This window comes from Callospermophilus lateralis, chromosome 1, assembly GCF_048772815.1.
Source record: "Callospermophilus lateralis isolate mCalLat2 chromosome 1, mCalLat2.hap1, whole genome shotgun sequence".
In the NCBI taxonomy this organism is placed as follows: Eukaryota; Metazoa; Chordata; class Mammalia; order Rodentia; family Sciuridae; genus Callospermophilus; species Callospermophilus lateralis.
Window position 1 is genome coordinate 65,059,048 of NC_135305.1, and position 19,183 is coordinate 65,078,230.

At 32.2% G+C, this 19,183-nt stretch overlaps 1 protein-coding gene across 1 annotated transcript in view; it reads right to left on the reverse strand.

Moving 5' to 3' along the window:
- Positions 1–19,183, reverse strand: part of Sema3d (semaphorin 3D) — a 155,915-nt gene that overhangs the window by 76,500 nt on the left and 60,232 nt on the right. Inside the window, exon 4 of the mRNA XM_076862571.2 lies at positions 4,592–4,654. Within this exon, the coding sequence (XP_076718686.2) occupies positions 4,592–4,654 (63 nt within the window). The remainder of the gene's footprint in view (positions 1–4,591; positions 4,655–19,183) is intronic.

Here is a 19,183-nt window from a genome sequence, read left to right on the forward strand (position 1 = left end):
ACACACACAAACACACATACACTAGCATATACATATGTGTATATATATATATATATATATGTCTTTAAAAAATCTAAATAATCAGTAAGGAAAAGTAAACATAAGGGATATGATATTTAAAATACTTTTTCTAAGTATATAAAATAATTAGTATTTGTAGCATAAAAGGATTTCAATCTAAAACTGAAAATATTTTTCCTTTTGTTGGCAAAGATTCAATATACATTGTTATATATTTGTAATAAATATTCATTTGCTCAGTATCCAATAATAGCAAGAGTATGAAAAAATATACCCTCTCAAAATCATATACTGCTGGTTAGAACACATGAGACATAAACTTTCTGGAGGGAAATTTAGCAATATGTGTGTAAAAATTTTATGTCTTTAACTAATAAAAGTCCACTTGATTATCAAAGATCTTCTCAGTGTTTATATTTAAGGATTTTCATATGCAGTATCATTTGCAATAATAAAAACTGGATATGCACCAGAATTCTAACAATAGGGGATTGATGGAATAGTGCATAATGGAATGCAGTGTAGCTATTAAAAGTGGTGTTATAAAAAGGAATTTAATGACATGGGAAAATGCTCATGGCAGTCTGCAAAGTGGAAAAAAAACGTTTTCAGGGACTATGTATACAATGATTTCATTCTGCAAAACAGTAAATAGATAAGATAGAAGAATAAATACCAACATGTCACCAGCTATCTCTGGGTAGTGTTTATGGGGGAGAAAGTATTTACAAGTGACTTTTCCCTCCCTTTGTATACAATTTGCAAACTTTCTAAAATAAATATTGTGTTTTGTTTTCAGATTTTCTGAAAAACTAAAACAAAAAAAAAAAATGAAATATAACCAAAGAACATTACAGCTGGCAGGTCACCCATATCTGTAACATCTCTCCACAGCTAGCCTGTGCACTTCTCTGAAGCTGAGCTGACAAGCAGAGCCAGGCTCTCCTAGCTCTGTCCTTTCTTTTGCCTGGACTGAGCTGTTTAACCCAAGCCATACAGTCAGGACTAAAGACATTTCTTTATTGATTTCTTTTGAATAACCTTCTTCTAAATAGAAGCAAAATTCTGCCAAATATTTTTCTGTCTCTCCTTCTTCTCCCTGAATTCAACTGTGGGACCATGTTAAAGAATGTGGAATAGTTCCCTTTTGTTTTTTCATCTTCCACTGCCTCCCCATACCAATTAGCTAAATTTCATTATAGTAAATAATTCACTATTTAGCAGTTATATAGTACCTTTGTGTTTTGGGACAGTCTTTCCAAACACTTGTTAATCCTAAACGCACTCTTGGGAAGTAGGTAAAAATTACTAGAGAGGAGGTAGGAGAGAGGGTAGTGCCAACAGTAATAAAAGATGTTCATAAAACTACAGCCTTGTCTCAGTTTTCTGTTGGTCAATATCTGTGCAATACTGTTCGAAATGAGGACCTGTATCATGGTGATATTAGAGAGAGAAATGATTTGAGAGAGAGAGGTTTCAGATCCTGTATGTAGATTTATAGTGTAAAGTAGGAGCATAGCCTGTGCAGCCAGACTTCTGGATTCAATTCCTGGCTCACATCTACCAGCTGTGTGATACTGGGCAAGTGATTTCATTTCCCTGGCTTTAGTTTTCTCATCTGGAGAAAATGGAATAATAATAAAGCATAGTATATAGTGTTGTTTTAAGGATTAAATGAGATTAGAAGCATAAGGTACTGAAAGCAGTACTTTGAATATGGTAAGTGCTGTGAGAGTGTTAGCCATTATCTGGAACTCTAAAATAGAATGACAAATTAAAAATGAAGAGATAAAGACTTGTGTCTTCATGAATCAACATCAGATTTTAAAGGATTTGTGAAAAGAGGAAAGCTTCCCAGATTTCTAATCCTGTTTTAGCAGAAGTGCTTAAAGGTAAGGTTAAGCACTAGCTCACAAACAGAACTGAATTGGATGAATTCACTCAGTGTACTGAGTCATACATACTCAAGGATACGGCATTCAGAAAAGCTCATCACTCTCTGCTTTAACTTAATAAGAGGGGCCATGCAGTTACTATGTAACTGGACCTAGTATGCATGTTGAAATGAGAACAATGTCACAGTTTAAAACTTTACTGGTTGTTTGACCTTGGGTGTTTGTTCCTCATCTAACTGAAGGGAAAATACACATTAGTTTATTGGGGAAAATTGAAAACATAAACTTTCCTTCTTGCGTTTTTATCAAATACTCAATATTGGTGAAACACAAGTTATAAAACTGTTCACAATGGTTACACCATGCTTCTACTATTCATTCCACAAATAATTTTGAAAACTCTCATAACCAAAGCATTCTTTCCTTCATAAATTCAATAAAGAAATTATGCTTTTATAGAACCAGCACTTGCTATGTAATGAGAGTGAACAATGTCTCTGCATTGAAGTCATGGGATAAAGAAGAATATAGTCTTGAAAAGTTTAATTCCTTTCTTTTCTGGTAAAAATGAAAGTAAAACTGTCTCCCATTGCATTGGAGGCTAACAATCCCTGATATATTTCTGTTTACATTAATGTGCCTGAATAGATCATATTTCATATCATGTTAATACAAAATCAAGTAGAAGCATAAGTTTTGTTTTGGTTTGATCACTCTGTTTTCTAGTACTGTTTCTATGTATGAATGTATAGACATTTGAGTGCTATCTATCCTCCAGTAGAAAGACTCTTGAGGATAGTTACCTTATCAATTTCATATATATACATATATAGATGATATATAGTTGTACATACATTCAGACTCCTTAAAAAAATTGTTTGTTGACTAAACAAATGAGCAAATGGTGAACCAGCTTGTTGTCTGATAATCATAATTTTCCGAGCATCTCCTCAATTCACTAGACATCAAATACCCTATTGTTGTATGTCTGTTACATTGATAATTTTTAAATCTAATTTTGCTTTCATATAACAAACAATTTGTTTTTTATTAAATATGAAAGCCAAGCTCCACTTGAGATCCTTGTGTTATTGGGGTTAAGGTAACATTAAAGGATGTTGCAGAAGAAACTTCAAGATGTCCATGTTTCTGTCCAACATTGGAACCTCTTCCCATATTGAGTTACATTCAGGTTGTGATTAATTTTACCTAAAAAGAATAATTCTCCTCATCCACACAGGGAAAGAAGTCAAAGCAAAACACAGAGCATCTGGCATGAACTAGAGCATGCAAATGAGAAGAGTCAATCAATGTGGAGGTAAAACAGGTGACTCAGTGTGGAAGCACACCGGACAACTGCACAGTGTAAAGCAAGCCAGGCAAGACTGCACTGACAATGAACAGGGTGATTCCTGAACAGGGTTTTGTTCTTGTTCTTAGGGTGGTTTAAGCTAGGAGTTTATATTAAGAACATCTAATTATCTTTTATGAGTTATTCCATGTAATAATTATTAAGTAAATTTTAGAGTACGTTATTTCTAGTTCTTATCCCAGAATCCTGTGTCATTCATTCTCAACTCATTTTTCTTCTACCAATTTTGCTTGTTATCTCTGTCACAATATAAATATCTTCTATATGCTGTAAATTTAATTTCAGTTCAAACAAAATTAATCAATTGTATATTCATGATATTAAATGTCTGATACTTGTATGTTTACAAAATACATGTACATACATTTTTAAAAAAACACATTCCTTGAAATACAATGTTTGCTGATGATTTGTTTTTGAATATTTGAATAGCTTCTAATATTTTTGTGATAAAAATAATAATATTGAGGATACATTAGAAAGTATAGCATTTCTAAATTTCCGTATTTTTAAAATTGTTTTTTAAGTTGTAGAAGAGCACAATACCATTTTTTTTTAATTATTTGTTTTTATGTGGTGCTGAGGATTGAACCCAGTGCCTCACGCCTGCTAGGCAAGCGCTTTACTGCTGAGTCACAAACCCCTGAATTTCTGGATTTTTATAAACAGCATCAGTGCTTTTGGTAAGGTAGAAATATTTTATATTACATCAATCTTTATAGAGAATATTAGTTTATTATCTTAAAAATAATACACTTAGCCAGGTGTGGTAGTGAACAGCTGTAACCCAGCAGCTCAGAAGGCTGAAGCAGGAGGATCTCAAGTTCAAAGCCAGCTTCAGCAACTTTGCTAGGTTCTAAGCAACTTAGCAAACCTTGTCTCGAAAACAACAACAACAACAAAAACATAAAAAGTGCTGGGGATGTGGCTCAGTGGTAAAGCTTCCCTGGATTCAATCCCTGGTACAAAAGTAAAAAGAAAAAACAAAGACACTTAATTGAATATGGTGGCCCAAACCTGTAATACCAGGAACTCTGTAGGCTGAGGCAGGAAGATTCCAAGTTGAAGGCAAGCCTCAGCAATTTAGCAAGGCCCAAAGTAACTTAGTGGGACCCTTTCTAAAAAAAAAAAAAAAAAAGGGCGGGGGAAGTAGCCCAGTGGTAGAATGTTACTGGGTTAAATTTCTAGTATGTAAATAAATGAATAATACACTTATGTCATTATTTCAATAAAAGTGAGTGTAAATATTTACTATCATATCAGTACTAGTTTAACAAAGATAATTATAAAATTTCATACTTACATTGGCATCCTTCCCAGCTAATTTACATAATTCCACTCTCTCCTTTGTGGCTGGCCAATAAATCTGTAAAACATTTCAAGGTGTGTCAGAATCTGAATATCTACAGCACTCTAACCTATAATTTTGATTAAAGAAGTAAATGTGTGATACTAAAGAATGAATATTAATCATGCTAACAAGAGTCAATGTGAGAATTTTGTAATTTAAGTATTTTTCAAAGCCCTCTTAAAAATGTTATTAAAAGAGAATTATGTAGAACAATCAATTTTTTAAGAGAGAGGATATTTTAATATTTATTTTTTTTTAGTTTTCAGTGGATACAACATCTTTTTATTTTATTTTTATGTGATGCTGACCATCGAACCCAGCCCCGTGCATGCCAGGCGAGCGTGTTACCACTTGAGCCACATCCCCAGCCCCCAAATTTTTTATTTATCAATCTTCTTGTTTCTCTTTTAATGTACACAATAATAGATAAATTATGCTCAAGGGGAAAAAGTTCTCATAGTAATGTCAACAGAGTTTCACACTAGAATTATAGGCTTTGTTTACCCTGTCTCTGTGTTTACTATGAGTGATGGTGCATTATGAACATGTGTGATGAGGTGTTGGAAATAGCTCTGCGTCACACGCATAAGTTATTACTCCAAACCAAGGACGAGTGTGAATTTGTTGACAATATTTAACAAGCAAGGGGCTCAGACACATCTGTCACTAAACTAAATATTTTTAAAGTATTATCTTATTTAAATTTCAAAATGACCTTATGAAATATTTATACTTATTTTCCTCAATTTTAAGTCAGAAACTTGGTCACACAGCCACCAAAAAACATGTCAAAGGACAGAAAACTAGTTTGTGATATAGCCATAATCCAACTTGTATTCTGTCTGACTTCTGAACTGGGAGTCTCAGTCCTTACAAAATGTTAGTTGGGCAAATGATTAAGGTCAAAGGCACCAACCATCTTGGTTGATAGATTTTAATTATGCTTAACAGTCTTGAATTATCAAAAAGAGCTTTTTTCCTTCATTTTTAAAAACAAAGTTTAGAAATTTTTCACTCAGGTTCAAAGAGTGATTTAGTCTGTAGAAAGAAAAGTTCTGAAAGCTATAGGCAAGAAGAAACAAGAAAATCAAGTTCTAAGTTGCTTATAATGTACACTCCACAAGTTTCTGACAGACTTTTATTATGTTTTTCACCAAAGTTAACAGAAAATGTTTTAATGGATGAAGAAAAAAAAAAAAAACACCTCTGTCAATACACTGAAAGAGACTTATTAAACCTGAAATTAACAAAGGATTTAGGAATCACCAATGTTTGCATAATATTGTCTTTCTAATAAAAATTTGGGCTTTTATGCCTGAGGAAGGAAGAGGAAATAGCATCCCAAAATCTCATAATAGACAAATAAAATCAAATTAATAAGATTTTTAAAGGAATGATGAATTAATATTAGAAGCAGATTATTTATCAGAACATAGCATTCATTTAAAGGAATGATGAATTAATATTAGAAGCAGATTATTTAGCAGAACATAGCATTCATTATATCACTGGACAGAAAATAATTTACATAACTCATATCTGTGATCTGTCAATTAGTTTAATCCTTGACTTATTTCATTTGATTTCTAGTCTAGATTAATATTTCTCTGAGTCATTTAAATATGGTCAGATTTAATCATATTTCAGAAATAAATTTAGAATATATATACACATATCCTATATTTACATATACGTATTTACATAAATTTATATATAGATTATATACATATAAAAACATATATATTTGTTCAGGGCTATAGATCTTATTGTTATTAATACTATAGAATAAAGGAAATTACAGAACTCTTTTTCACCCGGTAAATGGGTCTTAAAAAGCATAAAGATCATCACAGTGTTCTATTTTTACTTCAAACAAGCATACTGGGTGATTGAGTTAAAGTAAATTATGAAATAAATATTGTCTCCAAAACTGAGTTTGAAAATATTCATTGCTGTCTCTAAATGTAAGAAGTTAAGGACAAAGCGTGGAGGCAATCTTGACGTCTTTTATGGGATCTAAATTGTTTCAAAGTTAACATGGAATAGTTACTGTTCATTAGACACGTAGTTATGATTGTGTGCGTAATGTGTCTAATGTGTGTAATGGCACAAGGATTCTAAGATACTGGTACAAAGAAAATTTTTCTAATTAAAGAATTGCCACCATGCCAGTCAAAGCGTGGGATTGAGGCACTCAGATCTGAGTCAGGAAAACAGTTCAATAAACAGCAGCTCCATTTCCATGGGAGCTGGAGGGAGGGAAGAGAGCACACAGGGAGCAGCCAGTGCCAGGGAGCACTCAGGAACACTCAGCGGTCAACAGTCCTTCTCAGTCCCCACTTCCGCATCATTGTTCACATTACTGGCTTTTAATAGTTTCAACTCTAGTGTGATAGTTTAGTTTAATTTAATAGTTTCAACCCTAGTTTGTCTTAGAGATTTGACACTAAAATACCAATTGCACATTTTTTTCTTCTTTCTAAAGAAACACAAATCTCTAAAAGAAGTTTTAATGTTTCTGTTGTACATTTTGCTGAGTTTATTGGTGGAGCAATAAACTAATTACAAGCTTCAGAGAATTTGCTTTTTGATAAGTAGATAAATGTTAAACAGAGATATATAAGCACTGACAATTTGCTGGACTCCAGAACTCATTTTTTTTTTAATTTTTGTAGATCTTCTAATCTCTGTTTATATAATAGATTTTCTCCAAAATGTTCTTTTATTTTTCATCATTCACCTTCAATGCTATAATATCTAGAAACCTGATATTAACGGAAACTGTCCTCCAACATGTGTGTAATGGCACAAGGATTCTAAGATACTGGTACAAAGAAAATTTTTCTAATTAAAGAATTACTGAAGTCTTCAAAATGAAGATTGAGAGTGCATATTGGCTTATTTTAATATAATACCATTGAGAACTTAGAAATCATAAGCAGAATCAACTTAAATAATAACCACCTACAGATAAACATATATGTATGATTTTTTTTCAGACTCTAAACACTTAACTGAGAAAGAAGAAAAAAATACCATTGTAGTTGTGCCAATGATTAAGAGATATAATTTTAATTATGAATATGGTGGGATTTTCTTTTACTTGTTACCTAGTCATTAGAATAAAGGTTTTGCAAAAATATTTCTTTTGATTCTTAATTAATAAAAGATTTTAAAGAAACAGATTAATCCTAGATTCAATCTAAATACAAACCAAAGGAAAAAAAGTACTTATATAGGTAGATATATAGAGTTGGCAAAAATATGTTAAAGTCACATTTTTGTGTTTCAATAATTTTTTAAGTGATGTACCTAATGTGCTGTACACACAAACACACATAAAATAGCATTCTATTACTGACACTTTTTATTCTAATTGTGTATGCTCTTGCATTTTAGTGCCTTAAAAAGCTGTATTTCAACATATTAAAAGTTGCATTAAGCAGAATAAAACACAGCATATATGCCATATCATCTCAAAGATGATAGCTCCCTAGAAATTCATTCACTGATATTTTTTTTCTGTCACGTAACAAAGAGGCATACCAGAAGCAGTCACTTGTGTAACTGTCCTCTTTTAATTGTCCTGAAATATTCTCATGAAATATTAGTTCTTAACTAACCTTGTATGAAGTACCCTACAGAATTTAAAGCTGTCATTTCAGTGGGCTGTGATCTTTAAGACCTTACATCTTTTATATCAAGGATTGCTAATATGTAGAAAGCACATTATTGCTCTCTCCATCCACAAGCAGGGCAGAAAAATCAAACAGAGATCTTTTCTGCGGAGTTTGATGAGCCCAAGAATCACTTCCAGCTTAATTATCCAGAGTGTAACTACTAATTAAACCAATGTTAAACAATTAGAATTGTGCAAGTTGGTTTTAATCTGAATGGTAATTTTTATAGATACATTTGTCAACAGAAAACTGGGAAACAGAACAGAATTTTATAAAGTTCTCCAAATTTAGAAGTAATAATTTACAGTTAACATTGTAAAAAAAGTATGACCATCACCCATGTTTTATAATTTATGAACAACCATTTTAGTATGTTTATGCAAGCCTTTATATTTTTCAAAATTGATAATTTTCAAAGAATTTTTTCAGGATAAACTAGAAGGCACAAATATTAACATCCAAAAATATAAGAGTATATGTGTATGTGTGTGTATTAGAAAGTTCTAAAAGAATATACATATGTATTTTTCATGTGTATACATATTTTTTCTTTTAGAATTATAGAACATAGATTAATAATATGGAAAAAGGTCATTCTAATGAAAGGAAAAATTTTTAGTGCCTTCTTAGATCTATTTGCTTATGTTCAAAATGTTATATTTTAAACATTTGGTATATCATAAAGTTATATTTTAAACCCATTTAAAAAGAGATTTATAATAATTATTCTGCATGGATTTAAAATATAATCTGTGATCTAGTTTTCATTTTACTTGCTTACCTTTATCCAAATCCAAAGCAATATTTTTTTGTTTGTATTTTGAAGCATTTTTACTTCGATTTTGGGGAAAAAATATGAGGAACTTACAAATAAAATACTTCAATGACCCTAAAAATTGTTGTTTCATTCACAATTTATATTATTCATTAACTGTTTTTATTCACAATTTATGTAATTCATTAACAGTTATCATTTAGTAAGGTAAGAGTGTCACACAATGTATTTTAATCATTTACTGTTAGGTAAGTCACAGAAACATTCAAATAATGATAAGACTTTATAACAACATCAAAAGAAAATTCTAATTACATCTACTCTTTGTTTTATCTTTGGAAAAGCAATTTAACAGACTCAAGTTAGCAAGTGCAAGGACAATCAAATGCCATTTGGCCTAATTCAGAGATGCTACAACGACTGAATAGAACACCCAAGAGGAAGTTGCAACTTATTCATAAAACCTAATTAAAGACAACAATTCAGAACTCCAGAAACAGGGCCATCTCTATCAAAGAACAGAATACAACTGTTTGCACAATTATAAAGGATTTGGGAAAATGTTGCTCTAAATGCTACATGATCAAGGTTTTGAATTACTAATGTAGCAATGACTAACCAGGCTCCAACCAAGAACAGGGAAAGGGAGGAGGTCGGAGTTCAGAGAACAAAACCGAAAACTAAGGACAGGAATATCAAAGGTAAACCTTGAATAATGGAACTGAGTAGAAATTATTGCTGATGGGAAGTTCAATTTTTTGCCTTTTTGTTTTCAGACTTACATATAAAAGTAAGGCTACCAGTTTTCCAAGAAAATGTCCTTCTGTACAGAAGACAGAGTTCCAGGTATGCAGTCCACAGTGCTCTGATCTGCCCACAGTAGCTTCCTTCATGAAATCATGGGTAACAATTATCTCTCCTTTTCTTTTTCTGGAATCATCTCAAAATACTCTTTTGCATTTGAGCCATCTTTGACCATTTCTGTCTTATTAACACTTGTGCTTATCACATCCACTGGCATTTCTTTTTTTTTTTTTTTTTTTTTTTAATTAATAAGTTTAGTTTGGGACCATGTTCTAGGTGTAATTGATCAATGAAACAGCAGAATTAGAAGACCTGGGTCTTATTCCCTGTTTTGCCACTTGTTGGCTTTTGATCTTAGGTGGCTGTCTCAGTAGTTCAGCCATAAATCCCAGATTAAAATCTCTACCCAGTTAAGACCTATTTGAAAAAATATACACTTAGTATTTAGGGATCCCTTACCACATGCCAACTAACACTGCCTGTTCACTATCATCGTCCAAGTAGAGCTCATTTTACCCGAAACAAATTTCACCCCCCCTTGATAATCCATTCTTATAAGCAGGCACCAAGTTTAATATTATCTCCCCCAAAAGACCTTCTCCAGTAGCTAATCTGAGTACTTTTCTAGCAATAACTCCAGGTTTTTGAACAATAAGTGATTTTTTTGTTTCCTTCTTTATTCTTCATTAACTCCCTTTCCTCAAATTTCAGACAAAATAAGAACAGAGGCCTTATGATCCATTATATTCCCCACATGTAGAAGGGTGCTGGAAATATATTGGAACTGCATGAATATGCATTGCATAAAAGAAAGAGAAATACTATTGGAACATTCAAATGAAATAAATTCTAAGAATTCCACAAGTAATGTGAATTTATGGTCCAATTGCTATTGTGGATGGATTTCAAAATTCTGTAATGAATATTGTTCATGGTGTTCATTAGATTCTTAAAGAAGACACTAAAGTTTAGTGACCACTCAGGTTCAGGGGCAAGGGATTTACTTCTTCCTACCATCCTGAGAACCTGTATTTTACACAGAGTAAGCACTCAATAAGTATTTATTGCAATCTGACTTTCAGAGTTTCCTTTAGAATTGGAAACATAGAGGGAGTTCTGGTCAGAGTTCTGGTAGGAGCTGAGCAGCCTGACATCCTGACAGTCCATTACAGTTACCAGATGGGACCTGCATATCAGCACCCGGCTACAGAGCCAGCACATCCATGAACGGGTCAATTGTTGTACCTCTGCGATTACTAGACAGCATGTGCCCAGCAGGCAATAGGAACAGATTAATCACCATGAAACTAAGCAGGGTGCCTTACACTAAAGTTAATTTATTGGGATAGCTACAGGATTTCCAGTGTTCATATTTTCTAAATTTCAAGTATTAAATTGGAATTAAAAGGATGGAAATTTTCTTTTGTCAATATCTTGATTTTTAAGTGAAGAGGATATTCATACTAATTCTTTTGGAATTTACATTAGATGGAAATGTCTTATTCAGCCATAGAGTAAGTTAAAAAACTGGAGTCAGAAGGTCATTCTGATTTATAAAGGAATTTCTGCTTATTCTCAATAAAAAACAAGCAAGTACAGAATGCTCATGTATGAAAACCCTCTTGTTTTAGACTTCCTTAAAGAAAGGAAAATAACAAAGCCCTTTTTATTTTAAACAAAGAAGGGGGTTTAAATGTTCCAGTGAAAATTATTATAAAGTTACAAACTTACTTAACTTAGTTATTTTCATGATATTATCTCTCAAAAGTAAGTGCATAGTTTCATGACTTTCAAGTAATCTGAGTAATTTCATAATTATGAACCAAATTTTCATGTCAAATACAGACAAAAATAATAATAAAATTGTATTACCATTGCTATGTAGGGAAAAAAAATCTCTCACATTTGTCAACCTTGAATTTTGTTACATTCTAATAAAAAGGTCAATTTTCTTAGAGTGTCCAGATTATAGTTTAAATATTTATTTTCAAGTTTTATTCAATATTTTCTTTTATAAAATCCACATTACTTTTGTGTTTTAATAACTAAAATAGTAAACTTCTGAAATAAATGTGGGGACCAAGTCTTATTTGTTTAAATTTCATTTAAGGAGAAATAAAATTGTTTCAGAATACTCCACAAAAATATGTTCCTGTTTTAGGGAGGCTATGAAATCTACATATTCTTTAGATGTATTGCTTTCTCATTTTTATTATATTCTTTTATGGTACTAGAGGTCAAACTCATGCCAGGTAAGTGCTACTACTGACCTATCACTGTCCTTGTTTTATCACTTTTAAATCCATATAAAAATTTCCTTTTTAGCCAGTGCATATGCAGTTTTTGTTGTTGTTTTGTTTTTGTTTTTTACATTAGACATTTTTTTTTATGTCAAAAAGTGATTTCACATCAAAACAAATGTAACTTGCTTTAGAGAGGACATGATATGTGGATTATGGATTTTTCCATTAACAGTGTAAGTAGAGGCTTAGCTAATATGTTTTTCTTGGGGTCCAGTTAAAGAAAATCTTCACTTTTTTTTTTTTTTTTTTTACCTCCAATAAAACAATTCTTAAACACTTTTATATACAAGATTTAATTTACATATATAACAGCTTCAAGATTTAAAAATTAGTTGGATAAAAAAGAATAATCAAGATTTGAAAATAAAAATGAACTATTTCAATATTAATTTTGCAGAATGTTTAAAAATGTTAAGTGTAGGCTCTACACTTTGTTTTATCTAGGTTTCAGTCATAACTTACTTTTGCAGGAATCTATCAGAAATACTACTGAAAATGATAGGGAACAAGGTACAAAAGGGAAAACATTTTGATTGATGCTATTTATACCAAAGGTATACAATGTTAATGAAAGGATGAACATTTGCTTATCCCAGTGATTCTAAATGAATACTTCAAGAATGATGTACAGTGATCTCCACTATAATGTTTAGAAGATAAAACATTCATTTGAGATCTGATTTTATGGCTTAGATCTTAAAGCATGATGATCAAAGAGAACATTTTAACTGAGGCAAAATTCAACATGAGATGTGACCTCAAAATGCAAAAAATTTCAATCAGTAACCAAGGATCATTTACATGATTTCATCCATGTCCAAATTATAAAATAGTTTAAAACTGGAGATTATAGAGTTTTTACTTTGAGGAAGGTTTTTTTTTTTTTTTTTAAATTAGGTATATCTATCACTAGTCTTCCACCCACCAGGTGTGAAGTATAGATTCTATGGAAGGGGCATCAATAGAACCTCAAGAAGCACTTGTTGTTGAACATGTTTTGTGGGGTATCTAAAGGGTGAGAGATGACAAGTGACAAGTGAAAACAGAGGACAGGTTTGGTATCTAAATTGGTATCAACCTGCATGTCCAGACTGTGTCTAGGGAAAAGCATATAAAGACTTCTCATGGAACAGAGGTGAGCCTTCATAAAAAATGAGAGGGATGTCATGGGGTCATCTTAGGTGCTGTTTAAGAAGAATGAGTGGTTTTGATTTAGGAAGCAAACACCTGGTGGTACTGCAACCTGTCTCAGGATAAAGAATGAGAACACATTAGTCAGAGGAAAAATTCAGTCACCCTTATCCAGAGTACTGCAAGGAAAAAAGATTCATGTCAGGGAAATTTCAAAAACTCACAAAGGTAGCTACAAAAGAAAAGTCAATTTTAAATGTCTGGCAAAACATCTGGGAAGTGACCTCCTTCTGACAATGCCAGTAAAGGAAACATTTCTCTGAACCCCTCACCTCTCTTCCCTTTTCCCTCTGATTTGACCCTGCATTGGTCAGACAGTGTGTTCAACAAGATTATGGAGGAAGAGGAGTACTAGCCAGGGAAAAAGAGAAGCTCTTGGTCATCTCCCTATGACAAGGACCTCCTGTACATGGCAGGACAAGTGGGGACAGGTGGAGAGCACAGGAGTTCAATGATAAATGAAGCTTTATGACATTACATGGGACCTTTCATTTCTAAAGAACAATTGTCTGTACTACCTAAGAGTGAATTCAGAAGCCATGGAGCCTGTTGAAGTTATCCAGCAAACCCAGGAGAAGAACTTGCCCCACAGAGCAGATTGAAAGGAACTACAGGAGGCAGAATGAAGTTGTCTTACTGGTTTATGAGTTAGCATGCCAGTTAGTATTAGACTAGTAGATCAAATAAATAATAATTGTGGTCTCAGAGTAAGTTCATTTTTTTTATTAGTCTACTCACCCTCCTCTATAGCCTTCTCGAAACAAACACAAAAAAAGAAGGGAGAAAAAGAAATAAAAGAAAGAAAACTAAAACAAACGCTTGAATAATATGGATAAAAACCAATATTTAGTGAATGAATCATTCCTTTTGTAAGCTATTGCATACATCCTTTTTTTTAGAGACTCATTCCGCCCATGCAGATTTGAACTGGCTCCAAAATAAGTAAGATTTCTTGATGGAAGGATCCCAATAATTCATTAACACAGAAGTCACTTCTAAGAGGAAAATTTGTAGCTATGAGTGCCTACACAGGAAAATCAGAGAGATGCCAAATAAACAACCTAATAATGCATTTTATGGCTCTTGAAAAACAAGAACAAATCAATTCCAAAACCAGTAGAAGGAAGGAAATAACTAAGATCAGAGTTGAATTAATGAAATAGAAAATTTAAACCCAAAATACAAAGGATCAATGAAACAAAGAGTTGGTTCTTTGAAAAGATAAACAATATTGACAAACCCTTAGCCAAACTAACCAAAAGAAAAGGATTACTGTGAAAACTTAAACTCCAGTAAATTGAAAAATCTGAAAGAAATAGATACATTTCTAGATATGCATGACCTAACAAAATTGAATCGAGAGTACATAGAAAATCTAAACAGAACACAATGAAATAGAAGCAGCAATAAAAAGCCTTCCAACAAAAGAGCTGAGGACTAGAGGGATTCCAGGCTGAATTCGAACACATCTTTGGGATACAAAGGGCAGATCACATATAGAGAGAGAAATTCAGTTTAAGGAACAAGCTCACACTATTACAAAGGCTTTAAACCCAAAATCTGCAGTGTGGATGGCTGGGGAGGAGTTAATTCTGCATTTCACATGTAAATATTTGCTGGCAGATTTCTTTCTGGCCCTGAGGAAGTCAGTCTTTGTTCTATTCAAGTCCTCAACTGTCTGGATGAAGTTGATCTCCCAGTAGGAAGCACAGTCTGCCCTACTCAAAGCACTTTGGTTTCAGTAAAATTTAATCCAAAAACAGCCTCATAGAAGCATTCAAAATAATATTTAACCAAATATCTGGATACTGTTAGACATTTAACTTGATAATTATAAGTCATTTATCTGATCTAATCTTTGGGTTTTCATGAACACTTTATAATGACCAATCTCATGCATATGCATACATTTTAGACTATACACTTAAGGTAAATAACTAGAAATAGAACCACTTGATGAAAAGATATGTGCATTTTGAGCAAATATTCATAAAGTCATCATAAATCTTACCAAAAATTACTGAGTTTCTATTTTTCTTGGTTTTAGAAATTATCAGAATTTCCAATAGAGGCTTTAAAAAATACCTGCATTGCCAGTTGAAGAGTTATTCACAGTTATTGCTAATGTTTATTTATCTTTGAAGTTGAATATTTTCTTAAATATTTGAAGTTAGAAACATTTTGTGAATTGCCCATTCATGCCTTTTGTCCAATTTCTTTTTTTCTGGAAAGTTTTGACTTTTTCTTACTGGGTTTTAAGAGCTCTTTAAACATAAAAGCTTTATTCCATTCTCTTATATTTGCTATAAACATTCTTCTTTTCATCACATTAAATTGCCTTTCTTAGGGAAAAAGTAGTCTCCTATTAGAAATTTCACTGGTTCAACAAAACAATTTTCTTTATAGTTTCCTTGTTTATGTAATTAAATCTAACAATTTTTACTTTTGTGATTTTTGACTGTACCTGGTATAATACATGTTTATTTTGCATGCCTTATCAAATTACCTGTTGGCATATAGTTTGTTTATTTATTTGCATGCTCCCCCCTCCAAAAAGAAGAACTAATATCAATGCCCCTCAAATTTTTCCACAAAATAGAAAGGGATGGAACACTTCCAAGTTCATTCTATGAAGTCAGTATCACTATCATAGTGAAACAAGAAAAGGATCCATCAAGGATAGAAAGCTGTAGACCAATGTAAAAACAACAACAACAAAAAACTTACAGACACTGATGAACTTAAATGCCAACATTTTAAATTAAATATTAGCAAATCATATTCAACATCATATTAAGAATATTGTATATCATTACCAAGTTGTTTTTAATACCCATGTTGCAAGGATGGTGGAACATATGCAAATCAATAAATATAACTCACTAAATTAATAAAATTATGGAGAAAAATCACATTGTCTTCTCAATAGATGCAGAGAATGTCTTTGACAAAATTCATCACCTGTTTATTAGAAAGAAAGGAAGGAAGGAAGGAAGGAAGGAAGGAAGGAAGGAAGGAAGGAAGGAAGAAAGAAGCCACTGGACAATCAAAGAATAGAAGGAACTTAGCTTGATGTGTTAAAGGCTATGTATGGCAATCTCAAAGCCAATATCATTGTGAATGGAGAAAAATTGAAAATGTTTCCTTATAATCCTGAACAAGAAAAGGATGTCCTCTCACTACTCCATACTATACTAGAAATTCTATCCAGAGTAATTAGGCAAGAGAAGGAAATAAAAGTGATAAAAATAAGGAATGAAGATGTTAAATTATCACTACAGAAGATTGTTGGAGCTAATAGACAAATTCAGTAAGGTAGCAGGTGACAAAATCAACATACAAAAATCAATAGCTTTCCTATACATAAGTGAATTCTGAGAAGAAAATCAGGAACAAGTCTCATTTACAATATAACCTCACTAAAAATAAAATACCTAGGAATAAATTTAACCAAGGAGGTCAAAAGCTTCTACACTGAAAACCTTAGAACACTGAAGTAAGAAATTGAAGTAAACATAAGTAGATGAAAAGATCTTTCATGTTAGTGGATAGGCAGAACTAATATTATCAAAATGCCCATACTACAAAAAAAAAAAAAAAATATATATATATATATATATATATATATATATATATATATATACAGATTCAATGCAATCCCCATTAAAATATCAATGACATTCTTCACAGACCTAGAAAATAAGGTCCTAAAATTCATTTGAAAGAATGAAAGACCCAGAATAGCTAAAGCAATTCTAAGACAAAAAAGCAATGCTGAAGATATCACAATATCAGATTTTAAATGATACCACAGAGCTAGAGTAACAAAAACTTCATGATATTGGCATAAAAACAGACACAGAGTCCAGTGGTACAGAATAGAAGACACAGAGACACAACCCATACATCCTTTGACAAAAATATACAGTGTAGAAAAGGCAATGTTCTTAACCAATGGTGCTGAGAAAACTGATTATTCATAAATAGAAGAATGAGACTAGATCCTCACCTTTTACCATGCACAAAAGTCAATTCAAAATGGATCAGAGACCTAGGAATTATATCAGAAATTATACAAAACTCCAACATAGAGGCACAGGCAATAATTTTCTCAATAGAACCCCTAAGGCTCAGGAAATAATGCCAACAATTAACAAATGGGATGACATCAAACTAAAACCTTCTGCATAGAAAAGAAAAAAAGTAAAAATAGGAAGAAACAACCTATGGAAGAAAATCTTTTGTAGCTACTCTTCTGACAGGATTCATATCCAGAATATACAAGAAACTCAAAAAACTCAACACACACACACACACACACAAAAAAAAAAAAAAAAAAAAAAAACACAAATAGCCCAGTTAATAAATAAACAAATGAACAAAGTAGACCTTTCACAAAAGAAGAAATACAAATGACCAACAAACATATGAAAATAAATGTTCAAAATCAAAAATACAAACAATAATAAATACTGGAGAAGTTATGGGGAAAGAAGAAAACTTTCACATTGTTGGTGGAATTGTAAGTTAGTGCCACCTCTACAGAAATCCGTGAGAAGATTTCATAAAAGACTAGGAATGGAACCATCATGTGACCCAGCTATACCACTCCTAGGTATTTATCCTAAAATATTAAAGTCAGCATAATATAGTGGTACATGCATACTCATGTTTGTAGCATCACAATTCACAATAGCAAAGCTATGGAACCAGCCAATAGATGAATGGATCAAGAAACTGTGGTATATATAAATTATGGAGTTTTATTCATCCATCAAGAATGAAAGTATGTCATTTTCAGGAAAATGAATGGAACTAGAGACTATCCTGTTAAAAAAAATAAATCAAACTAAGAAAATCAAACACTGTATTTTCTCTCTCATATGGAGAAGCTAAAGACGAAAAAGGAAAAGATAAGTGGGTTGCAGGAATCTCATGAAGATCAAAGGAAGAGCAGTAGAATAGAGGAAACATATTGTAAAGTAGAATATTGTTATATTGTGTGCTTATACAAATATGGAACAACAAATACCACCATTATGTACAATTATAATGCACCCATTAAAAATATGGAAAATTTGGATATATGACTTCAAGGTCTAAGAAAATTGAGATGTGCAAGAAAGTGGCATCCCAGGAAGTTTTAACAAAGGTGAAGAACTTGAAAGTAAATTATTCATTTTGGAAATACTTAACAGGGCAGTTTGAGTAAGAGAAAGAGAAAAAGAAAATGGAGAGATTTTGTAATGCAAGTGAGGGAACAATAAAGAATAGATGGAAATGAGACCAGAAACATCATAGGGTACAAAAAGTTTAAGAAGAGCCCTAGAAGTCATGATAAAAAGTCTGAAGTTTATTCAAGCTGTTAGGGAAAAAAAAAAAAAAAAAAAAAAAAAAAAAACAGAGATGTGTAAAAAATAAAGAGATAGGATCAGACTTTTATATACTTAAAGCAACTTCCATGGTCATTGTGAATGGATTAAGTAAGAGAAAAAGATAAACTTGGTTGAATGAGATATTATCATACACACTGTAGGAACATATTGAATTTTTGTGACGTTAGTAGTCAGGCTTGTGGACTGAAGCTTTTGTTGGAACTTATGTTCCCCCCTCCCCTTCTACATTACACTCCATAGGTGCTGATCCCAAACACTCTTACAAATGCAAGCTAAGTATCATCTCAGAGTTGGTTTCTAGGATCATTCAACTTACAACACAAGTTTTGGAAAAGTACAGCCTCAGACCCATGTCCTTCTCTGTAATGTGATCACATCTGGTCTATTTTGCTTTA